Source organism: Struthio camelus, chromosome 2 (assembly GCF_040807025.1).
Source record: "Struthio camelus isolate bStrCam1 chromosome 2, bStrCam1.hap1, whole genome shotgun sequence".
In the NCBI taxonomy this organism is placed as follows: Eukaryota; Metazoa; Chordata; class Aves; order Struthioniformes; family Struthionidae; genus Struthio; species Struthio camelus.
Window position 1 is genome coordinate 12,312,459 of NC_090943.1, and position 23,174 is coordinate 12,335,632.

General features: G+C 40.5%; 1 protein-coding gene across 7 annotated transcripts in view; it reads right to left on the reverse strand.

Annotated features, from left to right (window-relative positions):
• DIP2C (disco interacting protein 2 homolog C) overlaps positions 1-23,174 on the reverse strand; it is a 337,417-nt gene that overhangs the window by 20,218 nt on the left and 294,025 nt on the right. For 5 of the 7 annotated variants that reach the window (XM_068934312.1, XM_068934308.1, XM_068934309.1 and 2 more), the window contains 4 exons: positions 22,130-22,298; positions 21,015-21,185; positions 13,894-13,923; positions 12,137-12,198 (listed from right to left, as the gene is read on the reverse strand). In XM_068934312.1, coding sequence (XP_068790413.1) covers positions 12,137-12,198; positions 13,894-13,923; positions 21,015-21,185; positions 22,130-22,298 — 432 coding nt within the window. The remainder of the gene's footprint in view (positions 1-12,136; positions 12,199-13,893; positions 13,924-21,014; positions 21,186-22,129; positions 22,299-23,174) is intronic. The other 2 variants (XM_068934310.1, XM_068934314.1) reach the window with 1 other exon arrangement.

The following is a 23,174-nucleotide window of genomic DNA, read 5'->3' on the forward strand; positions in this document are numbered from 1 at the left end:
AGAGCTGACTTTGGCCTCTTCAGGGACCTACTTAGGGGAATCTCATGGGGTAGGGCCCTAGAAGGAAGAGGGGTCCAGGAGAGCTGGTTAATATCCAAGTATCACCTCCTCCAGGCTCAAGAGCAGTGCATCCCTCTGAGGAAGAAGTCCAGCAAAGCGGGCAGGAGACCTGCATGGATGAGCAAGGAACTCCTGGCAAAACTCCAGCAGAAGAAGGAAGTACACAGAATGTGGAAAAGGGGACAGGCCACTGGGGAGGAATACAGGGACGTTGTCAGAGTGTGCAGGGATGTGACAAAGGCGGCTAAGGCCCAGTTGGAATTAAATCTGGCAAGGGATGTCAAGGACAGCAAGAAGGGGTTCTTCAAATACAGCAATAGCAAGAGGAAGACTAGGGAAAACGTGGGCCCACTGCTGAATGGGGCGGGTGCCCTGGTGACGAAGGATACAGAGAAGGCAGAGTTACTGAATGCTGCCTTTGCTTCAGTCTTCACTGCTAAGGCCAGTCCTCAGGAATTCCAGACCTTGGAGACAGGAGAGGAAGGCTGGAGAAAGGAAGACTCTCCCTTGGTCGAGGAGGATCAAGTTAGAGATCTTTTGTCCAAACTTGACATCCATAAATCCATGGGCCCCGATGGGATGCACCCACGAGTGCTGAGGGAGCTGGCGGATGTTATCGCTAGGCCACTCTCCATCATCTTGGAAAGGTCCTGGAGATCAGGAGAGGTGCCTGAGGACTGGAAGAAAGCCAATGTCACGCCAGTCTTCCAAAAGGGCAAGAAGGAGGAGCCAGGAAACTCCAGGCCTGTCAGCCTCACCTCCATGCCTGGAAAGGTGATGGAACAGCTCCTCCTGGAGGTCATCACTAAGCATGTGGAGGACAAGAAGGTGATCAGGAGTAGTCAGCATGGATTCACCCAAGGGAAATCATGCTTGACCAATCTGATAGCCTTCTATGACGGAATGACTGGCTGGGTAGATGAGGGGAGAGCAATGGATGTTGTCTCCCTGGACTTCAGCAAGGCTTTTGACACTGTCTCCCATCACATCCTCCTAGGTAAGCTCAGGAAGTGTGGGCTAGATAAGTGGACAGTGAGGTGGATTGAGAACTGGCTGGATGGCCGAGCTCAGAGGGTTGTGGTGAATGGCGCAGAGTCAAGTTGGAGGCCTGTGGCTAGTGGTGTCCCCCAGGGGTCAGTCCTGGGTCCAGTCTTGTTCAATGTATTCATCAATGACCTGGAGGAAGGGACAGAGGGCACCCTCAGCAAGTTTGCTGATGATACTAAACTGGGAGGAGAGGCTAACACACCACAAGACTGTGCTGCCATTCAGAGGGACCTGGACAGGCTGGAGAGCTGGGCAGAGAGGAACCTCATGAAGTTCAACAAAGGCAAGTGCAAGGTCCTGCACCTAGGCAGGAGTAACCCCATGCAGCAGTACAGGCTGGGGGTTGACCTGCTGGAAAGTAGCTCTGCAGAGAAGGCCCTGGGAGTCCTGGTGGACAACAAGTTAAACATGAGCCAGCAGTATGCCCTTGTGGCCAAGAAGGCCAATGGTCTCCTGGGGTGCATTAGGCAGAGTGTTGCCAGCAGGACGAGGGAGGTGATCCTGTCCCTCTACTCAGCCCTGGGGAGGCCTCCCCTGGAGTACTGTGTCCAGTTCTGGGCTCCCCAGTACAAGAGAGCCATGGCGCTCCTGGAGAGAGTCCAGCGGAGGGCTACAAAGATGATTAGGGGAGGGAGCAACCCTCTTACAAGGAAAGGCTGAGAGAGCTGGGCCTGTTGAGCCTGGAGAAGAGAAGACTGAGAGGTGATCTCATCAACGTGTACAAGTATCTGAAGGGGGAGTGTCAAGAGGATGAGGCCAGCCTCTTCTCCATGGTGGCCAGCAATAGGACAAGAGGCAATGGGCAGAAACTGAACCACAGGAAGTTCCATCTGAAGCTGAGGAAAAACTTCTTCACTGTGAGGGTGACAGAGCATTGGAACAGGTTGCCCAGAGAGGTAGTGGAGTCTCCTTCTCTGGAGATATTCAAAACCCGTCTGGATGTGATCCTGGGCAATATGCTCTAGGTGACCCTGCTTGAACAGGGAGGTTGGACTAGATGATCTCCAGAGGTCCCTTCCAACCTAAACGATTCTGTGATTCTGTGATTACAAACCTCTCAGGACATGTTGTTTATTGCTAAATGTTTTTATGGTACCTTTCATGATCCTAATTGTGATCTGTTGATTCTGTCTAATACCATGTTTTTTGTGTTTTACAATCCTTTATCTTCTCGGTTCTAACTGAGAAAAAGAGACTCCATGCATAGGGAAAACTTTTGTTACAACACATTTGGGGGCTGAAAACCTTTTCATGTAACAGAATTACCCTATTTGCAACAAATAATTGATGGAAATGGTTTTATATTCATTTTCTGTTTTCCCACAATATTTTCCATGGTGAAATTTCTGAAATGAAGTCATTCTCTTTCACCTGCATGCTCATCTTGCTACAGGCTCCAAGACTGACACCACCGGACAAACTCATAGAGCAGCCCCTGCACTCCTGGGGAAGCACTTGCAGAAATTTCCCTCTGCTTAACGACCACCGGAGAGATTTCCTGTCTTTGGAAAAGTTAACACGGAACCATTTTTTCAACTGAATTAATACTGTAGATCAGCACTCTGAAGCAAAGTCAGCAGTGCTGTGCATAGCAGTGCCTTGTACGCCTGAAGCCACTGAAAAGGGACCATCCTTTTCACAGGAGACTTATTGGGAAGCCTCGGTGATCCTCGCAGGAAATCTTCACACACATAAGCTCATCTTCTGTGAACAGATGCTTCTAGCACATATAATCTTAACGAGGATTTGTGAGACTGGAAACAAGATATTAACAGCTATTGAAGAGAGCTATTTAAGAAGATATTACACCGCTAACATAGTTAGTGAGGGATGCTTATATAAATATAGGATGCTTTTACTGTTTTTCAGAGATAGATACCCTTTCCATAGCCTAATAATGCTGTACTCTTGCAGCCAGGGAAAGCAGTGACGCCGGGAGCCAAATGAGTGCCTGCGGCTAGCAAAACCCGAGGGGGTCACCCAGGTGGCAGAGCCCATTTCCCAACGGCTCCCACCAGCGTGGCACCCACTGCTGAATTATTCATGGCGAAGAATAATTGTGCCTCCCACAAAGGCAGGCAAGGGTAAAAAACATGGGTGGAAAGTGAAGATGGTTAGGAAGCTGCAGCTCTTAGAGAACCTACAATAAGCTCTCTCCAAGTTTTATATGTATACATTAAGCATTTTTTTTCCTTTCAGAACAGGTGTTTCTATTGCGAAATGCACTCTAAAGTAGCAATATGGGAAGGCAGCACTTTTCCCTCCGCTGCTGAAACAGTACACGTACTGTGTTAATCATTTTCGGTATTTTTAGAGAATCACTGTTTACTGCTCCTTTAGTAGCATATACTAAAATGAGGAAAATAAATAAAGCAAATTGCACTTCAAAATATACTAAACTATCTGTAAAATTCAAAGATATAATACATTTTGTCCTGAAAGAGAATGAAAGAATGAAAATTACCTTTTTAAAAGACATTCCTGTAACTGTACGGCTCATGCCAGACTATTATTAAAGTTTGAAGAATCACAGGCAAATGGCACTTGCAAATAATTATGCAAATTTGCAGTACACCTACTTTCCTGGATAGCTAAGGCTTTTGTCTTCTTTCTGTTATATACTTTGCACATATCACAATCTTCTCGTTCCCCTAGCGCCTCCAGGGAGGTGTATCTGGAATTTCTCTGACTTACAGTTAGAGATAAAGTATCCTAAAGCACTTCCTCCTTCAAAAAACTTCAAAATAAGAGCCAACTCTCATCACCATGTTTCTCTAAAACCATAATATTCCGTTTCCTTGAAGATGACTTTATCAAAGGAGACATAAGACTTGTTTCAAGGGAAGAAATACTTCAGGGGCTAATAATCATTTCTTAGAAAGCACAGAAATTACTTTCCAGGACCCCCACTCTTCTAGTTCAGTATCTTAGCTCACACTGATCAGGAGAAGAGGGGCTGATTTTTCATCTGAAAGATATTGGATATTCACCCCTTTCTCTTCCCCTGCAACAGAAGTTGGTTTAAGCCTGGAAACCTGAAACACCCTTCAAAGCTCTTAAAATAGGTGTGTTTACAAATTTTGTTGTAACTCTGGATCCTCTCACATAAACAGCACAGTCCCTTATACAATGTTGAAAACAGCTTGCTGCTCTTCAGTTACCCACGTTGTCAGCTATTTCCTTCACCCCTGATTCCCCAGCCCTGCAGAGACCGCACGAGTCGCTGCGCTCGTCCCCTCCGATGCAGGAACTGCAGGACAGGACCCTTCCTCCGCGTCGGACAGACCCAGGCCTTTCCTCTAGGTTAGGCTTTGAAGTCTGGATATCATGTTTCCCCTGCTGAACTCACTTTTCTTTCTGGGAGATTTGTTTCCCATGTATTAGAAATAGTGCCAACAGGATCTTTGAGACAGCAGTGCTTACGTGGCAGAAACAAAAAATCAAGTTGGTAAAATGCCAAGGCCATAATTTCTCTTAGCAAATATATAAAAAAGTAGGATGGTTTTGCCAGCACCACAACCGACAACTTAAACTCACTAATGAGATTCTACAAGTTAACAGGCAAAATGCCTACAAGCCATACCTTTCTACAAAGAAACTTTAAAATCAAACTGCATCCTAACTGATTACCCTTAAACCTGAGAGGGACTTAAGGTTTTATTTTAAAGACGTCAATTCCTCCTATTTTCCTTTCAGAGTAAACTCTCCTACCGACTTCACAGGGGTATTACGTGGATATTCCCATGAAGATCTGTTTCTGCGATAATAGAAAAAAAAAACAGCTAAAGTAATGGACAATTAAAAAAACTACAGGTGATGTGCGAAACGGAATTAAAGCTACCCGTATCAGAAGCTGCTCAAAGCTCAGAATAACCTGACGGCCCTGCTGGAGGTAGCACCTGATACACCAGCACCTGTAAAAGAGCTTATTGCCCCCTTCTTCTTCTTCCACCCTCGAGATGGAGAAGTACTGGTGGTTTTCTGAAGCCAGTGATTTGTGAGGTCTATGTTTTGAACAGTTCACTGTGTACATAACACTTCAAACCTCACAATATTCTACACACTACTCCTACTGAGCATCTCTGCAAGGCAAAAGGTGGCTGCCTGTCAACAGGGGACAATAATACACCTGTATTATCTCTCTCAGTCTCATGCAGAGTCCATCATCGAGGAGTGGGATTTACTGTGACCTGCCACCGGATGCTGTACGCTATAACCCATTGCCATACCTGCATGAAGCGTCATTCCCCAGACCACCAGCGAACCTTTCTTCAGAGTTTATTTTCGCTGCCATTGGTAAATTGCTTTCAAATACGATTAATCAATTAATGTTTCACAAAAGGTAACTATTTTACTGTCACTTGGCATTAGCATGTTTCTGTTGACATGTTTCCTCCCAGTCTCTTTTCTATACTATGTGACTATAAAAGGCTACAGAGCACTGCTGTGGCTGCAGTTTAGATAATAACTTAGCTAAGTAGTTCTTTTGTCTGGTAACCCCCTAATAAGAGAGTATTTTTCAAGGTAGATGGAGTAGAAGTGTTTGAGAATTAGAAAAAAGATTCTGCGGTTTTGTTGCTCGGTATGATTCAAAACAACATATACACAAGCTGAAAGTGTCAATAAAATATGGTAGAGCATGATAAACAACTGACAGCCAGAATAAAAGGCTATTTTTCATTTCCTAGATGAAGTCTGAAATGTTGGAATATATTAAAATGAAGCCAAAGCTTTAACTGATTACTTTTGACAGAGCCTGCATTTTAGCTTTTGAGACTGGGCTCAGTGTATAACCAATCCACGAAAATAAATCTTAAGTTACTCTTTTCATGTATCTTCAAAATACTACAATTGTTCTCTTCTTTTCTTGGAGAATGAGATTTAGGGTTTCCATCCTCAGAAATCGCTTTTGTCATGGAGATGGTGTCCACCACCAAATCTGGTGGAAGTTCAGAGCTCTCTGAGCACCCCAAAGTCCAGAAAGAAAGATCAGATTTAGCACAACATGCAGATGACTTCCTAAGAAATTAAGTCTACTAATGATATAAGTATACATAAGGATCACTTATTTTTCATTTTGAAGAGATTCATTAATTTATATCACACTTGGAAGATGTCAATGACTACATAAGAAGACAGGTATTTTTGCAACTCCACAACCTATTTGATTAACAAATACAGTGGGAACTCAAATGAAAATAATTTATCCTCCTGATGGAATGGGAATTTTGCAATAAAAGACTTTGGATATCACAAGCCACACCATGAGTGGTAGCCAGCCGTGCAAAGAATAACTTGAACCAAACCACATCTTGGCGCTTCCACTCTATCTGGCAGTTCCCTAGATCTGCATTTGGCTCCCTGTTTGGTGCCAGCTGTCTCAGACTATGTACGTGACCAAGAAACTATCCATGCAGCTCACATAGCTCAAAGGGCAATCTAGCAAAGGACAAAAGGGCTGAATAAACTCAATTCTCCATTCTTCCAACTGTACCACAAAATACGGAATCAACTTGCTGAAATCAGAATCATTTAAACAAACATTTAATGCAACTATTATTTTACTAATGGGAATAAAGGATTTTAAAGTTAGGATCAGCAGGATATGAGGGGTAAGGATGCCTGTATTTACAAAAACAGTGATAGTGCTGAAGCAAAACGAGAACAATGTTTATTAATACTGGTCAGAAGCCTTCATTCGTGCCCAGTTTAGTACAAAATGTGGCTGTAGTCCAGTAATCAGTGTAAACAGAATTTGTAGCCAAAATAAGAGAAAATTGTCTATTACAACTGCAGGCAAAATGATATCATTCAACTCTTCATAAATACCAGATCATAATAGAATAAAGTGATTTTATTAGTGGCTCTGTCCCCTAGAAATCTAACCCTGCATTGCCTGAGAGCTCAGGAACTGTCACCATCAGCTACCGAACAGGGGAACTTGACATTTTTACCAGCCTTTGCGTATAGGGGTAGATTGAACTGAATTTTTCTTTCTTTTTTTTTAATTCTTTTAAAATGAACTCTGATACCATGTAGATCTTTCCTGTTCTGCGGCAGGACAACAACATTCATAATTCTATTTTCTGTGGCAATAAGGTTTCACTACAGGAGACGATATCAGATCGCAAGGGGATGCTTAACTTTACAGGACTTGTAGGCAGTCCCAGCTTTAGGAAATCCTCTATATGACATTTTAATTATGAAAGAAACAGGTATGCAGAACATTTCATAGTTAATTTCCTTTAATAAAAATTTGTAAAAAATTCAAAGCAGTTGAAATATCTCATTTCAACATTTTTCATAATATTTTATTTCTTATTCATATGAGCTTGGTTTCCAATTTAAGGTAATTTCAAAATTCAAACTAGAATGTTAAAAAAGTAACATTGTGAAAATAGTTTTGAAGGAATACATTTTAAAATATTTGCAAATATATTGAAAGATTTAAAAACCCAGACCTTCTGAGGAAAACTTTAAAAAATACCTTTTCTCTCTTTACGGGAAAAGAGTATTTATTTTGGAATGTGCATGAGTTCTATTCTCAATCTGATGAAGTGACTAGTTTTGCTAATTAAAAGTTTTTTCTACCAAGAACTCACCCGCTGTCAAAGATAAGGAGGTGGTGAAATTTTTCTGCTAATATCAGAGATGTATTTAACCTGATTAGATATTTTTAATCTCATATAGACATGTACGTTTCACTTCAGAACATCCTGGGTAAACGGGATTCTTGGGCCTTAAAGTTACTTTTTTACTGTTATAAAAGCAGGGACTTGTTATACAAGCCAATAAATATATCCTGCAAGTATATTGCGTTTTGGTACAATGAGAAAAAGTTCTCTGTCTCTTCTTTCAAGCACTTCTTGTGTTTAACCACCCGAAAAGCTTTCTGAGAATATGACTGATCCAAAATGATGGAGGGATGTGAAAACCAGGGGAGTTCAGAAAGTGTGACAAGAATATTTATATAATTATTCTCCCCCCCCCCCCCCCCCCCCCGCTTCTTTTTTGGATAAAGTTGTTTTCTTAGAGGCAGTGGCAGAGGAACGCAGTCAACGGCACGGCAGGTTACTCGCGACCAGAGCTGCACTGCATCTGCCCTTGCGCGGAAGGGTGCAGGCGAGCCCGACGTGGGGAGTCCCGTGGGACACCTGGGCTCCTGTGCCCCCGATAGCCACAACCAGGACGGCCCTGTGCTGCTGGGACAGCTCGCAAGAGAGCTCATGTGTGCTGAGGCATTAATCCACCTGCTTTGCCTTTTGGCTCTCTCGCAGCCGCACTGCGCTGCACTGCGTGGTTTTATCAGCCACTTGTGGCTAACTCTCACATTTTCTGCTGCTTTTTTATTAAACAGCACAGGTGGCACTTGCCTGTCTTTGCTGTCCATTCCTTCAGATGCCATCTTTCTTGGGCCCTGGGGACACTGACTTTTAGAAAATCCCTGAGAAGACGAGTGGAATAACACTAGTGTGTTGCCACCAACGGCAGACAAGAGCTGGACACTACTCTTGCTATTGGGATGTTATTCACTTTCCCAAACTGAGGTGTCCAATATGATTTTAGAGAGCACAAGATGACCAGGACACCTGACTTGGGCTAGCAAATGCAAGATAGGCCCTATGGGTGGCCCTACTGGAGTATCTCCAGTGTCTAAAACTGCACTAGAGGCTCATAGTCAGGTAACTAAATCCTATTTTGCAACTGAATCATATTTCCAGGATCACAAGGAACAGCTTGATCTCACACAAGATCCTCTGACACTGCGGCCAGAGTCGCAGGGTCACAGCCGCGCAACCTGTGGGCACACATGCAAACCCATCTGAGAACATCTAGCCTAGCTGAATGCAGGAAGCTAACCACCAAAATCCTGGGAGAGAGCTGGGAGGAAAATGTCTAGTTTGGTCAGTAGACCAGCTCCACTCAATCTCTGCCCAAATTACACACGGCACAAGTATTTTGACCTAAACTGTTACTGAACAATGACATTTCCTTAACTTGTGAAGAGTGCAAACACATAATTACCAGGTAAGTTTGAAACAGATGCATTCAAGTCTGATCATTAATTTTTATGGAAGTGAACAGGATACGAGTACTCATAGTAGCTGGACTACAGCTACTTTTCAGAGTAACTAGAAAGCGTATTACTCAAAGGAAAACTAAAATTAATAATGTTTGCTCTGTTTTAAGTTCTGGAAAATGTTTTCTAAAATTTAAAAAACAAAGCTCTCATTAAGCATACAGCAGAATTTTTTCCATACAGTGGGGGACTGGCTGACCTGAGAAGTTTCAGTGGGTTGTTACCCTACGCTGTCACAGCTATGTACAACAATCTTTTTCTTTTAGTTACTGCTAAGCAGTAGTGACATTCAGATCCACTAAAATGGCTACAAACCGCAACTGTGAACAGACTATGTCAAATAAAGATGCTTTCTCCCCTAATTTATGATCTAAGAATCTGATTCTAATTCCAAAGGATTGAGTAAATGAGGCAAGGCTTTAATCCATCAAATTAAAATCTACATTATCATAATCTGAGAAGCCAACTGCAAAGATCATCATTCACGTTCTGCAGAACTCAGTCACTAAATATAAATTAAAACACTGCAAAGTCTAATCTTGATAATGACACCTACTTCTCCATGATATGCTAAAGTAGGCAAGTAGCATAGCCATGCTATTTGCAGCTTTTATGAAGAGTAAATCTTATTTTCCCTATATAAAGACATATACATATATTTTTACTGTTTATAAATATTATTAAATTATGAAGATTCTTAAATCTTATTTTTTCTTTATACATATGTCCTCCTACGTATTTTTCTTCCAATAAATACTCTATAAATTTTTCTTTTCTCAGAAAAATTAATTCCAAAAAAAGAATCAAGCGATATTTTTTTCTCCCTTCTCTCTATAGTTACGACTTTCCTTTTAATGATTCAATAGATCTTTCTCCTGCACTTGAGTGATGCTTATGGATATATGTGTACAATGTGATCAGCTTAACTTCAGCCATTTCAAAGCTCTGAGAGTAGAGCAAGCGATATGGATAGAATAGGACGCATCTTAATGTATTTACTTAAAAATTAAATGTTTCGTCTAGTTAAGTCATCTAAACTTCCTTGCTCATGAATAGAGAAAGAAAGATACATTAAAAAGTGATTCATCCCATACTGACACGTCTGAGATAGCTGGGATAAACTGGTGGTGTGTGTCTTGCATCAGTGACTGCAGAGGGAGCCGAGGTGGCTCCCGGATGTGTACCTCTTAAATGGCCAACCTTAGATGGGATCTGTCCTGGCCACAGATAAATGCTCCCCTTCCCACTTCTTTTTCACAACCTAAATCTTTCATCTTCTCAAATAAATCTCTATTCACAAGCGCACGGCAGAGATGGTAGGGTCACTTAACCACAACACCAGGGCGTTTTTTCCCTGGGCTGAGTATAGACATGGCTGTGTCTACACAGCGCTATACCTGCTGGGCCAGGTAGGCCAGGTTTTCTATGGCTGAGTTATGAATCCAATAGCGTCACAGAGGACTGAGGACTGATCAAACTGAGCATGATTGTTGGCAATAGTATGTATAAAAGGTGTAAAAAAATGGTGAGAGAATCGAGTATCTTGCCTTTCCTTTGTTCCACCTGCTGAACTCCACAAACTACAAAAAGACACCTATACGTATATTTGATTTAACTATCCTATGCTCCCTTTATAGTTAATGGAGAGAAGTAACCACATCTGAGTTCAATTAATCTCATCCTAAGCCAAACACTTACAGGAGATCAGGTTAATCACACCCTAAAACTTCCTGCTTGCCTCGGACTGAAGGCAGTCCAGGCAGGTAGCTCAGACCTAGGTGTCCAGGCACATGCATGACAAACCTCTGTCCCTCTGCAGTCGGACACTATGACAGTCTGTAGGGAAAATATATAATGGTTTGGTGAGTATGTCTGCACCATCCAGGCTGAACAGCTCACGCTCAGGTTAAAACTCAAGCTGAGTCCACAATGTGTGGTGACAAGCCCACATTCTCGCTTGGATTTAGGAAGTTTTGGGATATTTGGAGTGGCAGTTTGGGCTTGCAGTGCCTGGGGTCTTTACCCTGCAAGCTGACCCAGTCACTTAGAGAGAGCCAAAGTTCACACTCACCTGAGGGGAAAAGATCTCTGCTGTTATGCTGTTATGAAGGAAGAATGAAAAAGAACAACGAAGCAAAAAAAGCCCTATTTGGATAACGATTTTTTAAGGTATTGGAGAACACTGGATTAAATGATCACTTTTTCCAGGGTTACTAGAGCTCTGATTTTATTAAAAGAAAATTTTGCAAAGAGACTGCCTGCTAATCTTTTGACTGTAACATTGGAAAACTGAAATATATGTGCATACGTGCGTGGGTATTTTCTAAAATTACACATTACATTACAAGTTCCCTTTCACACAGAAAATTTCAGACCTCTCTCTACTAATGCTCGTGGTAAATTTTAGTCCTCATTTCTTGTATACGCATCTAACTTTAAAGACAGAAAAAAAAACTTACAGAGTTACAGAATGGGCTTGCTCGCAACGGTTGAACTCAGTCAGCCATTGCCTCATAGTCTTACAGCATTAAGAATTACAGCAAAATGGCTCCAGGGTCTCCCCTCTGGCTGACAGTTCCCAACCAAGCAGAAACACCTCTGCAAAGTTCACAGGCCCAATGGGACTCGGTTCGTTAGGGATGCGGTACGCTGCACTACCCGCTGCACTACCTGAATCGAGCGTCAGGAAACCTCGAGCACAATAAAAGCAGGGCGTCTTATTAGTTATCAGGGTGCCCATGTCGGATGCCTCAGTTTTAAGAACATTAAAATTAATTAATTAACTAGCTAACATAAGTACCTATTTCTGCTCGCTGGTAGGCATTAGCACAAATTATTTAGGAGGCTTAGCAATGTTCTGAGGGAATGTGAGGTGTGTTGAAAGGGCTTTTTTGCTAGAAACTCCATTAAATGTGTGCACTATAGAACAAAGCAAAAGGTGGTTCCAACCTGTCATGCCTCAGCGCCCTCATATCAACATACACCGTGGTTGGATCCGGTCCAGACGTTCCCTGTAAACAACAACATCAACTAATCAAAACTCGTAGGCTAGGAGGAGGAAAGTGTTTTGTATTTTTTTTTTTTATCTTCCCCCCCAAAATTACTGAGCATTCATTTCACTGCTGTTTAGGCTAACAAAATGACAATTTATATTTAAGCTGTTATCAAACAAAGGTCAGCTTTACAATATCGGGAAGAGCACCTGCATACATACCTACCGTGAGGTAGCTGTTACCTTATGGTTTGTAAAAATATCAAGCGGCCATACTACTTAACCAAAACACTGTCAACACAGGTTTTTACTTGTTACAGAAGGCCAAGTATTCAGCACATGGATACATACAAAAATGTTAAACATCTTGCCATATAAAGGAATGCAGAAATTGCTGAGGACACATAGTTTAATGGCAGAAGCACATGGTCAGGAATGTGAAGCATGATTTACTGAGAATCTTCTATACATGCAACAGAGAGTATATTTGAAGCTAAAGATATTAAAGGTAGCACGCATGACATGACCAAAGTGGACTGAACATCTATAGACAATTAGTCTGTTCCTTTTCAGTCTTCCACTGCATCGTTATATCCTTATTTTAAGTCACAATCTTTAGTTACTTGAATAACAGTAGGCTAATTTTAGTTTTCTTTTATCCAGATAGAGTCTTCTAGGCTTCTCCACCCACAGTTTTGTAACCTGCAATGATTGTGCCTTTTCCACGACTTTAAACTCATCGCCATGTGAACTTCATCTGAATTTCCAATGCTCTGGGCTAGGGCTCTTTCCTTCGCTGCATATTTCACCTCACTGATAAGCAAATGCTAGAAAAAAGCACAACTGTGCTTGGGAATAGTGGAATTTTGGAAATGATCTTTCTAGCAGACAAATTCATCTAACTCTGGGAACCTACAGCTGCAGGAACTCCTTATCAGTTATTTAGCTTTCTACTAAATAAAACATCAGACAACATCAAAACCCAATGACTTCTGTCCTATTTGGGCTGTATTTTATAGCACAACTCCTAACATAAGAAATGTCTAAGGCTAAATTTTCTGTTTCTGCAATGCTGGCTGATAGTTCACAATTTGTTCAGCATCGAAAATTGTGATAAAGTTCCACAAATACACAATTTTTTTACCTAAAGGGGGAAGGAGTTGCTACTAGCATTTTATACTTACTGTACAAACACTGATAGTGACCTACCACCAGAGGAGGAAAAAGAGTAATAGAGCTGCACATGCATGTTAGCCTCTTTAGCTTGTCATACACAATACAAGATACAATATCCTCTCTAGCTATTAACGACACAATTTTCAGTCTACTGATAAACTCAGCAGTGTAACAGACTAGTGCTGAGTGGAGAACTTATTTCAAATATGTGCAATGTAAAAAAAAAAAAAAACAAGAAAAAAATTGGTTATCTTTAAAAAATAGAACTAAACCTGAATTGATTTATAAAATAATGGTCACAGTCAAGTTTGAAAATCAAAGATAATCACGATGGCATTTGTTATTTTCAGTGTGAATGAAATAATTACCACAGACAGCTAATATCTGATGAAACCTGCATCCAGATAAAGCTATATTAGACTTGTTTGCAATTTCATAGAAGGATCTGAAAATCCCCAAATCTCCAGGCTCAATTTCTAGTCTGTCCCACTGTTGGAAGCTGATAGGTGGGTATTGAGGGAACAGGAAAATCCCCTACCTGCTCGGCCAGCTTCCCCAGCCTGTGAGGCTATAGCAGCAGGAATAGCAGGGATGAGGGAGAGAAGGAAAGAAGGTAACACAAGACAAAAATAATAATAAAAAATGGGAATGAAGGGTGGGAGAAAAAAAGAGGAGAATGCAAAAAGCAGGGAGTAAAATAAAAAGAAAAACAATGTCAAATACAGGAATCTTACAAATTAACCATTATACCATTAAAGGTTAAAAAAAGTAAAAAATGAGGTGTCAACATTTTAGTAGAGCAACAGAAGAGACAGCTATAGACTGCTAACCTTGGACAAACAGATTTAAATGGCTTTAGGACACTACAGACAATGTTGTTAGTGGAAAACATGTGTCTAGTATACTGTTTTTCTTGTGAAAAAGTCAGTAAATATTATGGCCCTGCTATTTTAATGCACATCCACCGAAGCAGGGCTTCCAGGTCTGCATTTTGCTAATAAAACAGGTTTGTAAGCGATGTTCTCTGGAAACTGTCAGTAAGCTCTCTTTTGGGAAAAAAAATTAGTAGGCAATGGAGAAAGAAAAAGATACTTACACCTTTTTTTTCATACAGATTAACCTGCTGCTAGGGTAAAATAAAATCAAGGCTTCTCGTGCAGTCTAATTACTCTAAGACCATAACTGAACGGAGTAACTTCATAGTTCAATAATTCTTCATTCTTAGTCTATTTGCCATGATAAACAGTATAATAAGTACACAAAGCAGTAAAATTAAAAGCCAATAAAACCTCATCAGTTCTCTGCCATACTCGATAATGCAGGGTACAGAAGAAATACAGTGGGACTAGTCCTCTTTCTCACTAAGCTGCTACTACTTGTCATGTGCAATATCTAACCCAGAGCGGACTGTGGGGCTGTGAAAATACACACCTCTGAGAGCACTGCAGTTGTACATCCCTTTCATAAAACATGAATGCCAACAAATTTAAAGCCTACAGGAAGCTGCCACAGCAGCATCTAAAAATAGGTATATTTTAGATGAAGATGAAGCATTTAAAAACAGGGTGGGTCTGCTCATTACATGCTGCCTAAACACAGAAATATTATTAACAATCCAGGTTGAACACTGCAGCGTAACTTCAGCAAAGCATGAGAACTGCTAAAATTCAGCAGTTACTTAATGCATCGCTTGTGAGTATACTGCAGGTCCGGAGAGGACTTTGAGAGGTCAGAGCCACAGAGCCGCTAGTAACTAAGAGCTGAAGAAACAGCAGCTGAAGTCTCAGCATCCTCCTTCTGGGGCCAGCCACGGCTTAGAGCGCTGTGAAACCAACTGTTTCAAAAGAGGCAGAGAGTGAGCCAAGACCTGAGTGACCAGTACAACTTGCCTGTGCAAACTGACTTCACGAGACAGAGATATTACAATGCTGGTAACAGGAAAGCTGCAACATAACTTTTGTTGCATCTGATACTTAGGAAGTATTTCCTTGTATGCTAGATGGCATACAACGAAATAAAATAGGACAAAGACCACTTTCTGGCTGAAAACGGGTACAGCATAGGTCACATCTATTAGACTAATCTCTTCCTGGGCACAGGTGACCAACGGGGAATCATCCCTGGCCCATGCAAACCTCCGCAACCTGCCAGGCATACGCTGTCTGGGAGAACACTGCAGGACAAAACCATGCCAAGGATCACGCTAAACAAGTTAGCAGTATGGATGGTCACTTTCCAGTGCTCAGCTTTTACCTGATTTCCACTGAAGCCAAAGGTCTACCTGCAAGCTCTTCCCTAATCCCCTCTTCAAAGTTAAAAACCATGAGCTAGGCAACCAGAAGTCCTAAGAATTAATTTTTTTTTTTCTATCTAAGGTTGTGGCCTCAATGTTCCTATTTCTGACTTTTTTGACTGATGTTCAAAAATGGACTTTTTGATGGGTACCTAGCAATCTCACGTACATAAGCACAGCAGCTGAAGTTGTGAAAAGAACTTCGTAGCATGACTCCTAATAAAAGGCAATTAATACAGAATCTGATGGAATTCACCCAGAGCTGTACTACAAAGGTGAATCATACTCTAGCGATCTGATAAAGTGCATGGTCTCCTGTTACGCTCTTCTCAGAGCAATCCCTTATTACTTACGGCAGTGCCCCTTATTATTTTGAATAGGGAAGATCCTCAAAAAGTGTGATCTATCACTAAGTAAAAAGAAATATTAATTTTACCCCTAAACGTACTAACGAAGTTCCCTTTGCTAGATGGTAAGGTGGGATTCATTTCAAATAACTGCAGCCATCGAAGAAGCAGGAATGCAGTATAAGGAAGGAAGTATCTCCAGATGGTGATCAGGCCCATCCAAAGATGGGCACCTGAGACACCCTGAATGAAGCTCTCTTTGGAAGTATTCCTCTCTTCCACTGACTGTAGATGGATATTGGATAACGTGCTTACGCCACTTTTAAGTGACTTTAGGGCACTGAGGTTAAGTAAGTGAAGTAAGACGAATTCCACTCTCCTGCCCCAGCTTAGGCAGATTTGCTAGTAGATTTTCAGGGTTAACTAAGGAAAATGAAAAATTCATGGAACTTTTTCCTCAACCGAAATTAAGTAGCAGGTTGAATAAAAATGAAAATATTTATTTCAAGTATTTAAATGGAAATTAGCTTAAATCCTAGAGAACCATCTGTGCCTCTGTAAGTAAAGGGCTACTTTTCATGTCTATTTTCCTCTCTCTCTTGAGAATGCTGAGATGCTAGTTAATGAGAATTAAAATATGCTGGATGCAATCATTTCATCTCAGAAATCACTGGACAATTATCTGTGACTATACAGCCATAAGAGGTCAGACATTAATGGTATTTAAGTGCCTAAAGATGAAGACAATTATTTATTTTCAGAAGCATACCTCTAAAAATTTAGTTCAAAGTGACTTCATCAGAAGAAATATAGTAAATTTGCTCTACATTTGAGAGGAAATGAATACAAATGATAATGCATTAGTCTGTCAGTGATCCTAATCCTGAAATTATGATTCATTTGGAAGGCTAAAGCTCTTCTGTACCAAAGAGATTATCATAATGATTTCCTTTTCAAAGTAAACTTTAATAAAAGGTCAAATTCTGCTACAAAGTTTTTACACACACACACACACACACACACACACACACACACATATGTATTTATGTACACACACACACACACACACACACACCTGAACAGAAAAAAATTCTTTTTTGGAAAAATCAGTATACTTTCCCCATGAACCACCTGAGTTCTAGTTTATCCAAAAAATTGGAATTGAAGTGAAGATGATATTGAAGATCATATCCAAGTTAAGTTAGAGCCAGCTCATACAGAAGGCAGCCAGGATAGGCCTTTTGCTGGTAAGGGGCAAAAGCTGAAGAGCGAGATACATTTAGAAAGACAATTAGTAGATAAAGGTTTTAAAAGGAATGTAGAATAGGCTGGATTACAGCTATTCCTGTAGTTTGGTGTTGCAGGAACCACACACTGATCTCATGGACTATACTGCTTGGAAGAACAAATGCAAAGGCAGATGCTATTGACTCAAACATTTAAGAAGTATTTTTATGCAGTGTTAAAAATGTAGCAATCATGAACCTTTTCTGGAATATATTGGAGACAATGCTAACTTAAGGAACACTGTTGACCAAGGATTAAAATTCATTCTGTTTGAGAGTCTAGAAAATAGAATAGACTACAAGTTATGCTGGAATATTACTAGCCATAAACTTCCAGACTTCTTGGAAAGAGCATTCGGTCTAATTCAGTACTCAGTCTTTGGCAGTGTCTAGTACCAGATGCTTTAAAGGATGCAATCCCGCATCTTTGTATTCCCCATCAAAATTACATGTTTTGCGGTGATGCTTGTAAGTAACATCCTCAGTAATATTTCAAACTCCTTTAAAACTACCCTTGGCTTAGATGCTTCAAGACTTATTCCACTTGGAAGGATAATGTTACCAAATTTAGGCTGTCCTGAGATGGCCTTTTTTCATTCCGACCACTCCGTTCTTTAGAGAGTGTATTGCTGCTAGTCTATCGTATGAATTGAGATGCAAAAATCTTAGTATAACTAAATGAAGCCTGACACTCAGCTAAATTATCAGCCAGGTTGTAAATTACCTCATTCAAAGCCCTCATTTTGCACTATTCTTAAATTCATAGTCAATACCATTATAATATTCCTTTGCGTGTGATCCAATTTCAGAGATTGTTTCAAGAACTCTTTCAAGAAATTTGTGCAAACAACCATCTAAGAAGCAAACTTCAGACAAGGAGCTAACACAATCATATACATATTCAAGCAAAAAACTAGCCAAACTCCAAACGAAACAGTACGTCCAATCTCCTCGAAGGGCTTTCGGCTTTCCTGCATGTTACTCCCAGTGGGGCTCATTTGAACCCCTGGTCATTATATCTGGCTTACAGCTGTTTAGTGCCATTCCCTGATTTTATGCTTGTCCTGAGCAAACGACTTAGCTTCTCAGTGAAGCAACAACCACTTATAGACCACTGCAAGCCAGAAAGAGAGATTTTCACTAGCGGCAAGCAAACTTCCCTAGTTAAGAGAGATGTTGTCCTTGTTCTTTATAGCATCCTCCTTGTCTGGTTCCATCATGTACCAGGACATAGAGTAGGTTCAAGCTGCTCTTCAGAAAAAGCTGCAAGGATGGGGATGGCTCCAACCCAGCTCCACAGGGGATTCGATGGACCCCATCTGTTGGAGAAGTCAGAGCAGTCAGCCCTCAACTATGCTGTTTCCCCTCCTTTGTAAAAGAGATCCCTTGGGCACTTCAAAATGGCTAGACAGGAACAAACTGAAAAAAATTGGTACCAAAGAACTAGCTCATCTGGTTCTCCTTCGTTTTCCTCTTCTAGCCTAGGGAAAGCAAGAGAGCTATCACACTGCAAGTGCTCAGCCAACACAGTGCCTGCTGTGCTCCTCCCAGCTAAGCGGTAACGCTGGTTGGACTCCTGACCAAGAAGCGCATCAACCTCCCTTTGCTTACTGGGCTACACAGATATCTTCTACAGTATACTGTCTAAGATGGCAGTCTCTAATGATGACAACCACACAGCACTCCAGATATGGAAAAAGAAATGGAGAGGCCTGTAGTACCACCAAAAAACCTTCAGTAGAAGAGATTTCAAAACTTCTCTCAGTATTTTTTAGGTGAAGTCAATGACAGAAATATGGGGGAGATGCTACTTGAGTTCACAGAAGTTTCTCTAAAAACACAAATTTTTCCTAAGACTATTTCTTAAGATTTATTAGGCTAAAGATATGTTTGCTCTGAAGGATTCAGTTTCTGCTTTTGAAATTACAAGAGATTTTCTTGAACTTTTATTCCTGGAGAATATTTATGGCAATAATTACAAAATGTCAAACTAGAGAACTCTACCTCTGAGACAAAGAATGACTTTTAACCCTGTTCAAGTTTTGCCCTGTCCTATGTTTGATAATAATAATTAAAGTCACCAGCTAAATTATCCCGGGGCTGAAGGGATACTTTGTTGATAGTCAGAGGGAAGGTAAGAAGAAATGGTGATGTGGCATGGCTCCTGTATTCATTTTCCGATAACATAACATTTTCTGATTCTAATTCCTGTTTCTCCTGAACATCAAGGTCACTTTTAGCCAAGGTCTGGCGAAAGCCATGATTCATTAGTGGTGTTCAACAGGGCAAGAGGCTAAGGCAAGCACAATATATTGGTGTGTGCTGAACTAATCACCTGTACTTGTCACATTTTTGGATGGTCGCCTTCCTGAAATAAAAAATCCTTACATAAATGACAATCAGAAAAAGAATGGCAAGTGCTTCATTTGCAGTTTCACTGAGAAGGGCTATTTCCAGCTTCCATACTTAAACAATTATGTATGCTTATGCGTAAAAAATTCCTCAGTGTAAATCACGGGTAGCTGCCAGAAATTGAAATGTTGGATGTACCTACAGAATGCACACAAGTTATACAGGGGATACAGTGACTTAGAAGAGGTGGGAGAATGAGTAGGTGATGCAATGCACGTGTAACGTCCCAGTCAATGCCGAAGCCAATAAGCTAAGCTAACTTTTGTATGTATAAAAAGATTAATAAGTTGGAAATCATATTCCATCTGAGTAGGACACCTGTGGGATTATGATGATAATAATATGTACAGTTCTGATATCAGATTTGGAAGGACAGGAAGGGATGAAGAAAGAGTCATAAAAATGAGATACAGAGCAGGAAAGCATATATTAAGATTCTTTATCTATTTAACAAATACTAAGACGTGATTTAGAGTCATGATAGAAATGAGATTTGTACTGTAGATTAGAAAAGTGTAATAAAATCGAAAGTGGCTGGATCTAAAGCCAGATAAATTTAGACTACAAACAAGGCAAAATTAATTAAAAATGGCAGCACACCTTATGAAAAAGCAAGTAAATTTTCATCATTTGGGTCCTGAAAGACTAAATGATATACTGCAGTTGAGCCTAAAGCTACTTGCTTGGTGCACTTGTCATTGGGCAAAAACCTAGAGGCTATTCAAAAAGTCAGATAAGATAGTCACAGTGCTCCATCTGTCCTAAAAATCAATGATTCAACATAGATTTTTGAAGAATTCAGATTCTCCCTGGGCACTTTCTTCTGATTAGTGGGTCAAAAAAGAAAGAATGTAATAGATGCTGCAACATAATTTTTCATTGTATGAGTTACAAATTCCACACACAAAATACCTATCTAGTTAATTAAATAAGGATCAGAATTATTCTATATACAGAAAGAATCCATTTTCTAATACATTGAAGTAAGCACTTGGAAAGTGAATTTTACATTACAAGACTGAACGCTAACTACTTTTGGAGTATAGAGTACATATTTTGTCACTGCCATGCACTTTTCTGAATTACTGTATTCATGGGCAGAACAAATGCTATGAATTGCAACATGCGGGATGAACAGCGTTCACTGACAAAATAGCAGAACTTTACTATCTGTAAATGTAAGAAGAACATTGAGTACCACATGCATTTTCTTAATATGTCTAAAATCAAGCAGTCCAATGAAATACAATGAATGCTTCTTACTGAAAACAATTTTCTTTAAACAACTGTTCATTCCAGCTTAAGGTGTGAAAAATCTTACCTGCAAACATATAGCCAGGTTAACTCTACAGCCGAGTGAAGTGCTGACAGCCCGTGGATGGAGACCAAGGTCTTTAAATAATTTTGAAAATGACTGAGTGAGAGCTATTCGGGGTCGTTCTTCAGCCACTACCACACATGTCCGTACACGTGAAAGGTCCAGTCCCCTCGCCTAAAAAGAAGTTAAAATGTAATAAATGCCACAAATGGGTAGATTTAGACAAAAAAGAATAGTAGCATTTAGTCTAGGAATTATGAATCAAAGAGGAATACAGTCTAAGCTGCTAGTATAACTTCAGCCGTTCCGAACGCCAGACAGCCAGGTGATAGTCTAATATCGGAGAAGAGCAGACATACTTGCTTGGCATTTCAACACTAGCATTTAGAAAGAAATGGGTATGCTAATTCTGAAGGGAAGAAATGCCATTTTCCAATAATAATTCAGAACGAATAATAGTAAACAGGAAGCATTAACTAGCCTTAGAAAAACTGATCAGGAAATTATTAAGTGAGGGTGGTAAGGGCTGGAGATAGTATAAACGTCAGTAACCCAAGCTCTAATTTATTTCAATAACATATTGGAAATTCTAGATGATTTCAGAAACTCACTTGCTAGCTGGCTTTAATTCTGGTAAATAAAATACGTACACAAACACACACACACACACACACACACACAATGAGAACAACCCAGCTAAAGGAAGACAAAGCTTCTGAGTATGCAATTATTTAACCAGAGAGACCAAAACCAAACTAGTGCTTCATATAACTAGGAAATCCATAAAACTCAGCATACAATATACTAATCCTCGGGCATCTTGGACTTTTATACCTCCATCTCCCAACATTTGCCTACCAATACAGAATGCAACACAGACCAGAAAGCTTAGGTAAATAAAAGCTTTTCCTTGATGTTTAAAAGACTTGCGATCTGAAAGAGAATGACTGATATTAATATATAGCCTTGGCGAGGCATAGTGTCAGTTCTGTAGACGCTGCCCTTGCCCGCTGCTGATTTTCTCCTCGCTGCATACATTTAGCACAGTCGTTCCAGGCAGAGAAGATGCTCAGACACTACGCAAATGGCATATTACGCACAACAGCAGAATTACTCACCTTCAGTGACTCTGTTTGCGAACCGAGTCCCTTAGTACAAAGCTCCATGACTGAATAGGAACAAAAAGTGTCTCTCACTTTGTACTGACTCACAGCCAGGAGCCACAGAGCAGGATTGGTCTCCAGTTCTGAGGGAGGAATCAAAATAGACTGGTGTCCTGAATAAACGCTGTAAAGATATAAGACGTGTTAACACATGCTAAACGCATCTGCAGATGTTTACAGGCTATGGGAGGCTAGAGCTTAAAGTTTATCTAAGCACTGGGTGAACCACAGTAATGTCTTACCAGTGCTCTACAGGTGCAATAGTTTAACATTAAGGGCAAATTCTGCCTTTTGTTATACTGCCAGAATCGATGTGGAATCAATAAGAATGTAAGCAGACTGAGGTCCTAAAATACTACTGTACTCAAAATGCCAGTGGGCTTTGCTGTTAGAACTGTACCGAAAAGAACAAAATAGCTAAGTTAATAATTCTGCTAATAAACGGTACCATAATATCAACAAAAATTATGTGTTGCTGACAAATAATTAAGATTGGGCAATTACCATTTTAGGATACGTTGATTAAAAGAGCACTTGATTACTTAACATGGAAATATCTCTCTCCTGCTGAGGCGAGAAGGAAGTTTGCAACCATTTTCAAGGGAGTACATGTGGCCCCAACTTAACAATAAATGTGGCTTTGTATTTCTTCTGTGAAAGTTTTATGAACTTTTTAAAAGCCAAATATCCAACATCTCTTGTTTGTTGGATACCCAGGGAGCCTAAGTACTGAGAGAAGACACTTATTAGGGTCCCCAAAGGAAACAGTGATGTCAAAACTAATTGCTGTTGTACCAGTGATTCTCCCCAAAGGAATAAGAATATCCCCAAATGGATGTTTTTCTATTTCCTATGGGCCCTATGGCGATCAATCATATCCAACAGGCAGATTTACCACCACTTTTACAGTTCCCCTCACATTTTAATCAATGATTTGTAGATACTCCAAATCAGAACAGTCATAACATAAAACCCTCAAATCAAGTTCTGAAAAAGGACC